General features: G+C 39.5%; 1 protein-coding gene across 3 annotated transcripts in view; it reads left to right on the top strand.

Annotated features, from left to right (window-relative positions):
• Positions 1–13,684, top strand: part of col28a1a (collagen, type XXVIII, alpha 1a) — a 33,706-nt gene extending 20,022 nt beyond the window's left edge. For 2 of the 3 annotated variants that reach the window (XM_030411235.1, XM_030411233.1), the window contains exons 22-35: positions 566–634; positions 1,123–1,191; positions 2,476–2,544; positions 2,633–2,701; positions 2,875–2,943; positions 3,069–3,137; positions 5,151–5,219; positions 5,322–5,402; positions 6,297–6,332; positions 6,429–6,465; positions 6,678–7,232; positions 8,549–8,697; positions 10,168–10,429; positions 11,142–13,684. In XM_030411235.1, the coding sequence (XP_030267095.1) occupies positions 566–634; positions 1,123–1,191; positions 2,476–2,544; positions 2,633–2,701; positions 2,875–2,943; positions 3,069–3,137; positions 5,151–5,219; positions 5,322–5,402; positions 6,297–6,332; positions 6,429–6,465; positions 6,678–7,232; positions 8,549–8,697; positions 10,168–10,429; positions 11,142–11,314 (1,776 nt within the window). In that variant the 3' untranslated portion in view covers positions 11,315–13,684. Of the gene's footprint in view, positions 1–565; positions 635–1,122; positions 1,192–2,475; positions 2,545–2,632; positions 2,702–2,874; positions 2,944–3,068; positions 3,138–5,150; positions 5,220–5,321; positions 5,403–6,296; positions 6,333–6,428; positions 6,466–6,677; positions 7,233–8,548; positions 8,698–10,120; positions 10,430–11,141 lie in introns of those variants that run through there. The other variant, XM_030411236.1, reaches the window with a different exon arrangement.
• The last annotated feature ends 1,332 nt before the right edge of the window (positions 13,685–15,016 follow it).

Below are 15,016 nucleotides of genomic sequence, written 5' to 3'. Positions count from 1 at the left end.
ACTGATTAGATTTTGGTGGCCAAAGGTCAAAGGTCAAGGTTATTGTTACCTCACAAAACACATTTTTGGTCGTAAGTCAGTCAAGATAATTACGATAAAATTTGATGTCTAATGGGAAAAAGCTGTGACTTTATAGCATTTGATAGGGTAAATGCACTGTGATATCTTAATATTCTGAAAATATGAAGAGGTTATACAGAATATGAAGAGGTTATGCAGGGCAGTCTTAGAATAGTAGATGAAATGCTAAAAATGTCTGTCCAGACAGATAGTTATCAAGAAAATCTGTGGTAATGCATAACAATACCAGTAATTTTTTTATGTCTTCTTTCAAATACTTGCATTGGAATTGTCAGACTTTAATAGTGCACACTGGTAAATCACCTATTAGCAGCTTTTATGGAAGATTATGCTTCAGAATCTGTACGGATCGGAGCCTTATGGAAGCCTAAGAGACAACGGAATTTGTACATTGAGAAATGTTAGCTCTGCTTGCACGGCCTTGACAAAAGAATTTGTTTGCTGGCAGCTTATTATCTTTCATTTTACCGACTCTGTTGATCAGGGAGAGCCTGGCAGTCCAGGAATGACGGGCCTACCTGGACCTGCTGGACATGGTTTACCAGGACAAAAGGTGATGACACCCAATAAATCAGTAACACACAGACTCACCCTGAAAGACACTGTGACTGACACCCTGCATTCATCAACTATTTAGAAATAGTTAAACATGAATTTGTAATTTCAGGAATAAGATAGAAAAAATAGGTCATCAGTAAAGATATGAGTGATGGCGCAAATGAAACAAGTTTAAAACCCATTCCTTATAGATTGTATATGGCAAAGCATTAAAGGAACAGTTCACCCAAAAAATGTATTTCAGTCATTATCTTCCTAACCACACGCTAGTTAGGGGATGTTTTGTAGCCAACAAAACTTTTGACCATAACTAACATGACTATGTTTGGAGCTGTCTTACATAAAACACAAAACACTGTTTCGTGGGGAATGTATAAAAAAATCATCTATGTCTGACATTATGTGACAGTCAGTATCTTGTGAAATAACAGTATGACAGTATTATAATAAATATGAATAACAGTGCTGTATTTCACTTGAAAGGGAGATCCCGGCCCTGTAGGACCTACTGGACTTGTTGGAGAACCTGGGGTAGGAATCATCGGACCAAAGGTAACATAAACAGATATTATTTAATCCCCCTACAAACAGTGAGCTGATCTCACATATTTTCTTGTCATCTTTGTGAGTGTTCAGTTCTCAAGACAAAGTAATTATGATTTTGAACACACTGTATGTTAATGTACCCACCTACAGGTAAGTTTATTTTTGGCTGTACCGGAGCAAAGTATATATATATATATATATATAGCTGCAGAATTGAGTGACTGAGTGACTGAGTGACTGACTAACTGACTCAGTGTAGGATAGTAAAGGGATAGTTGGGTCTTTTGACGTGGGGTGTTATCCTTCGTCAGTGTGTTACCTGCAGTAACTGACGATCAGCTCTCCCCGCGTGGAGAAGCTGAGCGTAGCACCGACAAGCATTGTAAACGGTATCAGCAGCAGGACATATGTTAGCCACCTAAACGGCACTCCTAAAAATAAATCTATCCATTGAAATGTTGACTGCATTTTAAAACATTTTGGTGCATTGGTAAGTTGCTGCCAGACAGGTGTGTCCTTTGGCACTACAGTCATTTAATTGAGCAACTACCATATTCCTGTGCACAATGGCAGTGGCACCTGCAGCACACTTTAGTACATCTTACATCGGCTGTTTGGGTCGGACTTTCAGCTGCTGTTGGACGGTCTGCTGTCTGTGAGCAGAGAAGAGGAAAAGGTTAGCAGTGAGTTGTCACACTGGTAAATGTGTAGTATAGGCACGGCATGTCAGTTAATAAATGCTGCAGCTTCTCAAGACCAAGAGAAGGCTTGTATGTTGTTTCACAACTGCTGGAAAAATTAAAGGGGGATACTTCTGAAGTCGTGGCAACAACCAGTCGAAAATACTGAAAGAATACTGTCTGTGGTGGGAGCACAGTTTTTGACTCCTCAGCATGCGCTACCATCTGACAAGCGATACATAAGTATCCTCTGCTGAGCAACTTCTTTTCTCAGGCTTTTCCTCACGTCATCATAAATTCATCCTCCACCATTCACTCTGCACTTATTTTTTTTTGTGAGTCGCATAAAGGGACGACACAATGGATAACCCTGTGTTACAGAATGATATATAAGTGAACCTTGTTCCTCGAAAAACTTGTGTGTCCGCCAGCTTACTACGTGGGTCCGTAACCTTGGTCTCACTTTGTGTAGGTCCAGTGGATTCCAAAAAGCTACTTGTTCATCAGCTTATCAAAGAGTCCTCATATTGCTAAAATATAGTTAAAACAGTATTATATTTCTTTCTGTCCCCCTCTCCATATTCTGACTGCTCATCTGCTCCTACTTCAGGGTAACAAAGGAAATCTTGGGCCTGTGGGGCCACCAGGAAAGAAGGGAGATGGATTCCCAGGACCACAGGTTAAAGGATACGGTCATCAAAATTGAGGGCTACAGTTATCGTCATATTTAATGGGCATGTACAAAACATCTTTTTCATCATAATTAGGGGCTGCCTGGCTTACCAGGGGTGCAAGGAGAAATGGGACCAGAAGGGAAAGGACTAACTGGATCGAAGGTGAGGCACAAGTGTTACACTGTGATTTGTGTTCAGTATTGTCTATGATACAGACTGGAAGTTCTGGGACCAAAGTTTAAATGCAACAAACAATAAAAAATAGTGGGCTACATAAAATGCATAAATAGTTGAAAGTATTCTAGTCTGAGTTTGTTTTGTTTATCTTGTGTTAGGGTGACAGAGGCTTACCAGGGGTGCCGGGGCCATCGGGTCCTCCTGGAATTGGACTTTACGGAACAAAGGTCAGTGTTTGAATATGCAGTACAAAGGGAGTTAAATATATTTTTTTATTGTTGTTATAAACCATTTGCTTTGCATATCAGAATATTATAAGCAGTTTATCTTAACATTTGTATTGTATTTCCAGGGCTCCACAGGGCAACCAGGTCCACCGGGTCTGCCAGGGCCTCCAGGAGAGGGCATCCAGGGACCAAAGGTAGGAAATGAAAAATACTTGGCAAGGTCAAGACAATCACACATTTATTTCAGCTGGATCATGTTGCTGGTTCTGTCATTCACAAGAAAGATTTTAAATGCACCTCCATTACGCACATCTTTTGAATATCTTGTTTTTATGATACACTTTAGATTCTCTAGAGTCTTTTTGTTATCTTGTGTCCAAGTACGACAATATTCTTATTTAAGATAAGATAAGAAGTCTCTTGGCACATATTTTATGGATACTGTAGATTCTTTTAACATTTCTATCCTTTTAAACTTGATACTAAGAATATATATTTGTGTCTGATCACAGACTGGTTTTATTCAGCATTGGCATCTTTAATTGCTTTTAATTTAAATCTTAACATAGAGGAGTTGATCTCCCTTTTAATCACATCTGTCAGACCACCCATGACTAGTGTCAAAGGGCCATTTAAAATGCCACAGCCTTGGCTTAGTGAATCCACAGACGAATTAAAAACAGACTTAAGTTGATACATATTTTATGAGATCTGGAAAGACACAATAGAAAATTATCAAAAGACAATTAAACAGCCTTTTATTCTACCTTAATTTTATCAAATCATTCCATTCCCGGAATTTTATTTACAGTTTTAGAGTCTGTCTATAGCTCTGACCCTTTCCTGGCCATTTTATGAGACATTTTAAAATTGAAACAAATTAGTTAAAAGACATAAGACAAGCACTTTTAGCCTTGAAATTATCCAACCAAATTTCTCAGAGATTTTTGACACAGTATTTTATTGATTATAAACACCTCAGTCTCAAATGGTTATTCTCCATCTATAAACATGTTAGTGTCCAACTTCTTTCAAGACACCCACGCTCTATCCCACTGTTCTTTATAATTTAAAGCCAGTTTCTAAATTTCAGTTTTAGTAAAAGTGGTCTCTGTTAGCTTTTATGTGTCACAATAATACCTTTGAGAAATTCAGTCAGGTTTTAGAGCATTACACAGCACAGAAACTGCCCTCCTCGGGTAATAAATGACCTTTTTATAGCAGCTGACAAGAGGAGAGAGTGCAATTTCAATTCTTTTAGATCTAGGTGCTGCTTTTGAGTCAGTAGATCATGCCATTTTAATTGACCGCCTTGAAACTTGAGTGGGTTTCAAATGCTCTGCACTTAGTTGGTTTTATTTTTACCTTTTAGAGAGATCCTATGCACCCACCATAGGTAATCAAAACTAATTTACCTATGGTGTACAGACATACCTTCCACTGAGACCTGGTGACTCAAAAAGCCTAGCTGCTCTTTTAAACTGTTTTAAGCTTTAAACTTTTGGCGTGATTCAGAGCTTTAATTCAAAGAGTTGTCCACTCCTGCTTTGTGCATTTAAGAACCATCTCCAAAATCAAAGCAATACTATCGCACTCTGACCTGAAAAACGTATTCATGCACTGATCTTTCCTTGAATGTATTACTACAACTCCCTCCTTTCCTGGCATCAACCTAAAGGCTCTCTTATACCTCCAGTTCATGCAGAAGTAATCCCTTTCTAACTGAAGTTTCATCTTCTTTCTATTCCTTTTACTGCTCTCAGTCTATTTATAAATGCAGTCTTTTTTCTTATCGTCCTTTAATGCTTTTATTTGTTATGAGATGCCGTCCCCTCATTGTACTTTATTGATTTTATTTTTTTCTATTTTTTGCATTACGTTTTCATCTTACATTTAATGTTTTTCCTTCTTGTTTTAACTCAGCTAGACTAGGCTTCCTTGTGTTTGGCTAGCATGTGTTTATTCTGCAATATTGTCTTTCTGCTTCCTGCTTTTACTTAATTGTGAAAGCACTTTGTAAACTGCTTTTAAAGGTGCTGTATAATAAACTTTATTATTATTATTATCATCATCATTATTATTATTATTATCATTATTACTATTTGTATTAATTTATAGTGTTTTCTCCATGGGAAGGGACTTATTACAATTCTATATGTTGATGACACCCTTGTAATGCTTACCAATTTATCAATCTCTATTCTTAGGGAGAGCCCGGGTTTCAGGGGCCAATGGGTCCTCGGGGGGCACCAGGAGATGGCCTTCCAGGGGAAAAGGTACAAACAATAAAGAAACTTTGTGAGCCGGTACTTACATGACTTGTGACGCATTGCCTCTGATTGACCAGTGCTGTAATGAAAGTGCTTTCACACACACAGGGTGATAGAGGCATTCCCGGAGACCGAGGGAGGAAAGGAGACAGGGGAGACTATGGTGAACCTGGATCTACTGGACCGATGGTAACATAGCATGCCTCTTGAGAACACTTAAAATGCATCCTGGTTTTTCACGTCTGTCATGATTTTTCCGTTTGTTTCCACTAAGGTCTTCATTGGCCCAGAGTGGTTGTTTACAAATGAGCTGAAATGTGGTTGGACTTAACCCACAGCAAGCTTGTCTGAGCTGACTTGGTCTGAGCTCACTCAAGTTTATATTCGCCCAAACAGCCAGATTTCTTTACTGTATATTTGCCCTAATCTAGACAGCAACGGCATGGGTGTGTACGTCTGTTTGTTTGAGCTCTAGTAAATCAGTCAACTCAGTACTCACTGGAGACTCTTTACTTTTCCCCCTCTCCTCTCTGTAATGTTACATTATGTTCATGAAGTAATGATCAATTCCTCTCCAGCTCCATTCAGCACTCAACATTACAGTACATTAACACCCAGCAATAGATCATCATTGCTGATCACTTCCATAATCAGTTAGATAAAAGGAACTGAAGATAAATTGACTTTTTAATCCCAAAATGTTAAAAAGTACAGAATTTACAACTTGACTTAATAGCACTCATGTACTACTCTGAGGTAGGAGTATTTTCAGTCCTAGTTTAACTTTCAGTGTTTAACTATAGGAGCATTTCTGGATAAACTCAGGCCTTGCACGTCTTTATTACCTATGCTAGCTCATAGTATAAAGCCCTCAGCATTCAGTAGAAACTGCAATGCTAAACTCACTAACCAGGTGTTCTGATTCAAACATATTTATATTTATATTGAGCAGCAGACACAGCTGATACCAGTTTGCGCCAAATTTATCAGAGCATCCCTTCCATGAGGTCACCATGTACTGACCCCATGGAGCAGGGCCCAACATTGTTGTATTATTCTATTCCCCAATCTTTTATTTTATAGGGGAGAGATGGAGAAAAGGGGGAGCCAGGGCTAACGGTGAGTAAAGTTACTAGCATAAGTGACACTGAGCTTTGTATCTTGACATTCGATTTAAGACATCATTTTTTTTCTCTACTTTTCTTTTGTTTGCAGAGAGAAGAAGTCATCAGGATAATAAGGGAAATCTGTGGTAATAATGCAGTTCAACTGAAAATTCTAAAAATGTCATAGAGCTTATAGGGAAGACAAAACATTTTTAGTAGTACTCTTAACAGTTTTGAAGTGATGTAGTATTATTGCAGGCCCATTACAGTATATTTTATTGCTCTAATTTTTTGGGGTACCTGGGTACTCAACCCTTGCATTTTTATTTTATCGTTATAATTTACATGTGTTTCCTAGGCTGTGGTCTCAAGTGCAGAGAGAGCCCTCTGGAGCTAGTGTTTGTCATAGACAGCTCAGAGAGCGTTGGACCAGAAAACTTTGAGCTGGTGAAGGACTTTGTTAATGCCCTTATCGACCGGGTGTCGGTGAGCCGCGAAGCCAGTCGTGTTGGCGTGGTCCTCTACAGCCATGTGGAGATGGTTGTGGTCAGTCTGCAGCAGCAGTCAAGCCAGGATGATATCAAGGCTGCTGTCAGAAAGATGCCTTACCTGGGCGAGGGCACCTTCACAGGCAGCGCCATCCATCGAGCCAACCAGCTGTTCCAGGCCTCCCGGCCCGGTGTGAGGAAGGTGGCTGTGGTTTTAACGGATGGACAAGCCGACTCACGTGACGTCATGCAGTTTGAACAAACAGCAACAGAGGCCCACGAGCAAGGGATTGAGATGTTTGCTATAGGAGTCGTGAACAGGACTGACCCTCTGTATGAATTGTTCCGGGCAGAGATGAATGTAATTGCCTCTGATCCTGATGACGAGCACGTCTACCTCATAGATGACTTCAGGGCACTTCCCAGTACGTAAACGTGAAACATGAAAATAAGGGGGTAACAATTCTGGATTTTACAATGAATTTATACTGTAGTTATTAACAACTTGGTACCAGTTTGACTATTACAGGTTATTTATGTCTACTGAGCAGTAATCTGAATGTTTGGGATTAATATAGAAAGAATTGTCCAGGGGACATTGTATTGTCATGGATTATTTACTACAGGGTCTGTATGACCTACTGACTCTAATAAACAGTAGTCTGGATGTTTGGGATTTCTATTATCTGGACGTTTCAGGAAAGATGGAGTTATGACTTCTGCAACACTCAATAGCATAAATGTTGTGTGATTTCATCTCAAACCAGCAATGTAAATTATACTCGGGGTTCATCAATGAACTAGGGGGTACATCTGTGTTTCTACTTTTGTGATGTTCAGGGACACTGTATTGTTGTGGATGTGTATAAAAAAATAGACTACAGTTATAAATCAGTGAGTAAAATCTACTAAGTAATTTTCAAAGAAAATAAATACAAAAAGACAAACTCTAGACAAATTCTAGACAAACTGATTATTACTTTTTAGCCACTTAGTTGCCTCAATATACGTTGGATTTTGTTGGGCCGGTTGTTGAAAAGTGACAGATGGGAGCACCCAGATTATCATTCAAGTAACTTGGTAATTATTTATTCTTTATTTCTTTTAACTCCTAATGTGGCTTATTCTGATTTTGCTTTAAACATAAATCAAATCATTGGTTCAAACTGTTTCATAATAGGAAAAAGCATTTCGAACATATTTGCTATATTGATAATGACACCATATTACCATATTAGTGCCCAACTCTTAGCTACATTGGTGTTGTAAAATTTGTCTTACTCCAACAGACATTATATCCAAGAAACCTTTTTTCATCATGCATTGTACGCAAATCCAGAGGTGCTTTTCCCACTTTGTTGCTGAATGCTAGCTGCCACGCCTCCGGTATCCATCTGTAAGCTCTGAGTAGGCAGGAAGCTATTATCATAGGTCCCCAGTTCCAGCTGTGCTGAGTTAAGTGTTTCCTTGTGGGGATTAAAGCGGTCAGAGATAAGACACCAGATATCAACTCACAGATTGATGTGTTTGACTTTGACCTCAGTGTAGGGGGACACTGCTTTAAGCACGGTGACAGCGTGTGGGTCAACAAGTAACAGAAGTGCCATTGGCAGACTATAAAAACAAGCCAGACACTACTTCAAAAAAAGATTACTACGTCAGCCATACATTATTTTTTTGTGATGAGTGCAACCTATAATGTCAACTTATCTAATTATGTCACGTCTTTGTTTTGTTACAGCTGTGGAAAGCAAAATACTAAGTTGGATTTGTGAGCAGGATGACACAATGGCATTTCTACCAAAGTCTGTCTTTCCCCCTACGGAAATCCTCCCAGAGACTCCGGAGAACAGCATCTACAAAGAGTTCCCAGATGAGGAAATCTTACAAGTAATGCCGCTTTTATTTCATGTAGAAATATTACAAAACGCCATCTCACAGTTTGAACAAACAGTTGAGCTCACATTTTAAATACTCAGCTACAATACTCAGAATCCCAATGTAACACTGGTATGATGGGGAAGACTAATGTGACCAGAGGTGGACCAGTTAGCACTGGCACTGGCTTGCTAATGGACTCAACTTGCAGGCCAACATTGGCTCTATGAGTTTCATAAAAAAAATATCAAAATGAGTACATTCTGGAATTAGATTTATTATTGAAAATGGTCCACACTGAAATACCTCAATAGCTGTTAAATGGATTACCCTGATGTTTTGTTTAGTCACACAATGAGACAGACATTTTTAAATTTTAAGTTAATTATCTCAAAAGTCACTGAATGGTTTCACATGAAGTAAAGTACACTAAACTATTTGCAGTGAAGTTTAATAACTTTGGTGATCCATTAACTTTCTCCCATAATTTTAACATTCATCAACCACATTCATCAACCACTTGTGTGGTGAGAATAAGCTCTAAAGTGCTAGCGTGCTAACCCACTAAACTGGCATGGTGACATTATAGAGCTAGAAATTATGTTTCATTTAGTACGTTAGCATTCTGGCATTATTGTAACCTCCTACCATTACTGTCTTTAAACCTCACAAAAGCAATAGCCCCTATAAAGGCCTCAAGCGTTCAGTTTTCCACCTGGCTGGGATGATGCGATGGTTGAATATGCTATCCATCTGCCATAACTCGTCATGGAGAGCGTGAGAGGGGTTTTTCAAAATGGCTTTCATTTTGTCCTTCATCCTCCTCTCAGCCTCTCTCTCCAGACTGTCCAACTACAGAGCAGGCCCTCCTCACTACCTTGTTAAGCCTGCTGACCTCTCAAGTCTTGGTGCCACCCCACCAACACACTTCCGTAAGAAATAATACGTTGGCCCTTAGGAGCCTGTTGCAGATGCCGAGTGATCTGAGTCTCTTTGGGAAGAACAGCCTGCTCTGTCCCTTCTTGAAGAGGGCATCAGTGTTTTGAGACCAGTTTATTGTTGATGTAGACCCCAAGTTATTGGGGCAGGAGGTCTCCTCCAGTAGTCCACCACCACCCCCTTAATCTTACTGATGTTGAGCTTGAGGTGGTAGCTGTTGCTATGCATCAGGCATCAGACAATGGAGGAGTCGTCAGAAAGCTTCTGGAGGTGGCAGGAATGGCACCAAAACAATCCAGACATTATTATGTGAGATACTTGTTACTGATCAGGTCAGGGGGAAATGTTGCTACATGAAAACATGATCATCAAAAGCGCGGTCACCAAATCACCCTCTGGGGACCATGATCAACTGTTTAAGTCTCTCTGTAAGTTTCAGCATCTAATGTTGGGGACTGAAAAGTCTGAATTTAAAAATGTGTCTATCATGTACCAGCTTGATTTTGACATGTGTCTGAGCCAAGCTCCTTCAACACTCCCCAGCTTGAGCTCCCAGTGGAAACAGTAACAACCCCGACTCCGCAGCCCCAGGAGTCTGATCGGGCTAACAAGAACCTGGTCGATGGTAAAGTGTTGGTGGCGTCAGACATCGTGTTTGCCTCTCCTGGCGGCAGGGGGCGGCAGGGCCCTGGGGTGAACTCCGTGGTGGGTCCTCAAACTCTGACTGACTGGCTGTATGAGGAAGTGAGCACACAGACTCCAGTCAGCCCTCCTTCTCCACCCCTCACAGACTCATTGCTGCCAGGTAAACAAGCAGAATGCCCACCGATACCATTACGAAACTACACTTTCTTGATACATGTCACTTACATCACTGTAGTTGGTAATTTTCATTTTTCATTTGTTATCACAACAGTTGGGATGAAGAACTGTGAGTTTAAGAGGTAGAACATTTAAAGGTGCATATAGATAATAACCTCATTAATCAGTTGCATGATATGTGTATTTATGTTTCAATAACCACACTTTAGTTTGAGAGAAGAACTATATTACAGTAGTGCTGATTGTAGAGGTAAACAGGTTCTCCCATGAAATCACTGTGACTCCATTACCTTTGGTTTGGCTGGGCTGGTAGTTTTTCAGTAATCTTGCTGATGAATAAATGGAACTAAAAAAATTGTCTGGACCCTTGCAAAGGTAACCTGGTGACATGTTAACATTTAGGAGGCCATCTGAAATGGGTTCACAAGACAGAAGAAAAAATTCTAAAGGGTTTTTAAAACATTTTGACACATTAATAATATTTTACTGAAGATACACATGCAACGGCTTTTACTTTTTTTATACAGGACTTTTGCTTGTGATAGAGTAGTTTTTAATTGCAGTCAATCTATGAAGTAAATGATCTGAGTACTTCTTCCACCTCTGAACAGATGAACAGCGTAATACAGTTAACAGGACTGATTTACTACTCAAAGCCGAACACTTCACTCACTGAACCCTTCTTGTCCTTTCAGATCAGGGGTGCAGCCAGCCACTTGACCCCGGCCCCTGTCGACAGTACAAAGTCAGGTGGTACTACGACCCTGAGGCCAACGCTTGTGCCCAGTTCTGGTACGGAGGCTGTCAGGGCAACGCAAACAAGTTTGAGACTGAAGCCGACTGCAAGAACTCCTGCGTCTACACGTAACAGACTGTGTGGCCGAAAAAAACAAAATGGACAGATGACGTAGGCTTTACTGTTTGACCAGTGCCCAGGCTTGCAGCTGCTGCTGTGGTCACTCTTTACACTGCTGCAGGTGACGGAGATGTTGGGGAGACGACTTGGACCTTCTCACTGTCTCTCAGGCTACATTCACACTGCAGGTGCTCCTGCTTACTTTGAACTGTTGCACATGTCCTAGTAACTACTTCTGTCTGCTCTGTGATGTTCACCTAAACCAACACAAGCCTAAACCTCACAGGAGTAAAAAAAAAAAGACTGGTTAAACATGCCATCCCAAGTGCAATTCATTTTCACTTTGTTGTTTGTTTTTGCCATTTACACAGCCTCTTTCCTCTTTCCTTCTTACACTTGACCTAAGAACATGTGTTGCATCGTGAGTTCAGCTTATTCTGTTTGAGTTATCTGTCTTCACTGAGCCAGGACACGAGTTAAACCAAAGATAACCAATCATTTCACTATGTGATAGAAACCCATGAACTATTCTTTTTGATGGGTCTCAACGAGAACACAAAAACACAGAGAAACTCAGGAGTCTGTAAAAAAGATTCTCCCATGGCAGATGACACCGTTTTAAAAACACAGGCGTAAATCTCACAGATATGTGTGATTGAGACTTCAGTTATTAACATTTCAGATCTCAGATTGTGTTTTTCAAGGAAGAGCTCGACATTTTTTGAAAGATATTTATTGGCTTTGTTTTTAGAATTAGTGGAGAAAATCATCTCATGTCTGGATGCTGAAGAGCTTCTGTACTACAGACAGTAGCAGGTTAGATTAGCTTAGCATAAAACTGGAAACAGGCGGCCATGGCGCAAAACCTTTGTAAGAATGCCTGAATTGTCCACTGCTTGACTGGCAACTTGTTCCGCCATTCAGTTTGTAAAACTAAATAAAACATGCTGAATAGTGTGCTGTAGACATGCTGGTAGGTGGATTTCTTTTGCATTTGGATAGAGCCAAGCTAGCTGTTTCCCCCTGCTTTCATTTTTTGTAATAAGTTAAACAGCTCCAGGTAACTTAATTTTTAAATCGTTTAAATGTTTAAATCTAATCAGCAAAAATCATATCTGTAAACATATTTACATAAAATTTGGAGAATATTTGATCTCTCAAAGTGCAACATATTCAAGGTGTTGTTGTGTTTGTCACTTCCTGTGTGAGCCAGAATGTCACGTTACAACAGAACAGCAAGCAAGCATGGGCCAGAGTCAGCTAAAGAATACCAGAGCCTCAGCAGAAAGTACAATTAGGTGTCCAATGAATGCACCAAAGTTTCTTAAAATTCAGCATGACAGTCAGCTAGCTCTATAAATCCCATGCAGCCTGCTGCAGGACAGCAAAAAGTTTGCTTCTGTGTGTCAGCCAAACCATTGTTTGGTTGAACTGTTCACTGTTTTTGTGGCCAAATCTTATGAATCCCTTTGATCATCCTGTTACACTCAGATGTCCAAAAGGAAACCTTGGGTCCTGATATTCATGTGAATGCCACTTGACAGCACCACCCACCAACAGTGTTCTGACCGAGTACATTCCCAAATTCCCCAAATTGAGCATCTTTGGGAGCAGAACATATCTGATCCATGGAGACCCGACCTTGGATTGGACTTTGATCTGTTGAGGCATGGCCACAGGACATCTGGGAGTGTCCGTCTGGGGAGACAATTACTGCCATTGGGAAGTGCCATTGCTGTAGGCTGGTGTGCATAGTCTTTAATGGTGCATCATAAGTGGCATCCCCATAAATGCTATTTCCCAGCAGAATATTACATTGTAACAAGATGATAACCTGTCAGTGTTTTTAATATGGTGGCCTATTAGTGTATATCGCAGTAAATTATGCCACAACAATACTACTATATGAGAAGAGCACCTGCAATGCGAATACAGTCTACTGTCTACACTGCTGTTACAGTTGTAGTTTATGGACCAAAGAGTGTAAAAGACATTGTAAGTGATTTTAGGTTATTAAATTGTAGTATTTGTCTTGTTGTATATTGTTTTTGTGGGTCTCTGTTTATAGGTGTTTCTGTAAGAGTCGTCCACAAAACATCTTGATAAATGTAATGTGTATTCTTAACCTGTTCATAGTATTTTCATATTCTGTTGTAGCTACCCAAGAACTCAGTTTTTAAGCTGTAGTTGTTTTAGTTCATCTTAAAAATCTATTAACCTCCATTATGATCAATGTTTAAATGTTGTATGGAGAGAGACACTTGACTGTAAATTATAATGTTTAATTTTTTAACACTGTAACAGTGACAGAAGGAAAAGTGTAGTTAGAACGTGGTAGAGAAACAAAAACCTTTTTCAATAAATAAAATATAATTTCTTAAAGATTGCCCATTTCAACAACCTTTCTAAAACTTACATCACAGATATGATATTTTGGCATCTAGGCCACACTGCTGATACATACAAATCCAAAACCTTCTGCTATGTCTCCATTCTAACATCAAAATGTGACTGTTTTGGTGACTTGTGTCAGGGTTGTACAAGTAGAAAGACGCAGGAAAGTAGCAAACTGTTCAACAAAACAATATTCTTTGACACAAGGCAAGACATTGTATCGAGGCTAGAAATTCACTCACATTTCATTTCATTCAAAACACTGGTACAGTCTAAATAAATATGTTAAGCAAGTAAGAATGATAATAATAATAACAGTAATAATAATAGGCCTAGTTGTACTCTTTATTTGTAACTGGATTTCAAAGGAGCAACTCCAATGTATAACACGTAAATAGAGAAATACATCATTACATACAGGCTCGGCTAAATAAAACACGAGCCTATATTAATATGGTCATGTTGGTGTGGATGGATTCTTAAAAAATAATAAACGCTTCACTTTGGTCGCTCACTCAGATTGTATCATGTTACGTGACAAACACTTACTAATATATTACTGAAATATTATCAGCAACGTGTGAAATGAATCTGTTACAGCTTGAAGAAATATATTACTGTAACATGTTGTTTGACCCCAACACTGATTCTAAGTAATAATACATGACATTTTAAGGCCAAATCGTGATATACAATATATACCTCTCTATTTTGAAATCTTCTCGAAAGCAATCAGTACATGCAGGCCTGGGAGACAAAATCAAATATCACAATCATTTTGAGCACATAGGCCCTACATTGTGACGTCTCCACTCTGTTTGTTACTTTAGGTCTCAAACCTAAGGTTAGAGAAATTGTTGAGATTAATGACAAATGACAGCAGCAGACCTGAATTTTAGAAGTCCCAGCTGGAAGAGCTCATGAGCAAGAAGAAGAAGAAGAAGAAGAAGAAGAAGAAGAAGAAGAAGAAGAAGAAGAAGAAGAATTGGTACAGGAGGTTCTTCTAGTGCCCAGATCCACACTCTGAACTAAGACTGCCACAAACACACGCAGTTGTTCTGCCTGAGCTACAATTGGTTTTCTCAGGGTGCTCCCAACTGTAATTGAAGAAGAAATTCTTCAATTAACAAAATAAAAAGTTAATGTTAGTTCAGGTGTATAAAACTGACAAATACACAAGAAGTAATGCTTGTATATACCCAGCCGTCCGAGGAGAGGGGATCACTCTCTGAATTGCCAGTCCAGTACTATTTTTAACGTAATTGTTTATGAAACTCAGGTTCCTGACTTCCGGCCATTTACCTATGGAGTAGATCTCAG

The sequence above is a fragment of the Sparus aurata genome, chromosome 3 (assembly GCF_900880675.1).
Source record: "Sparus aurata chromosome 3, fSpaAur1.1, whole genome shotgun sequence".
NCBI classification, from domain to species: domain Eukaryota; kingdom Metazoa; phylum Chordata; class Actinopteri; order Spariformes; family Sparidae; genus Sparus; species Sparus aurata.
The sequence above is the reverse complement of the archived record's forward strand: the minus strand, read 5'-3'. Positions and strand labels throughout refer to the sequence as shown.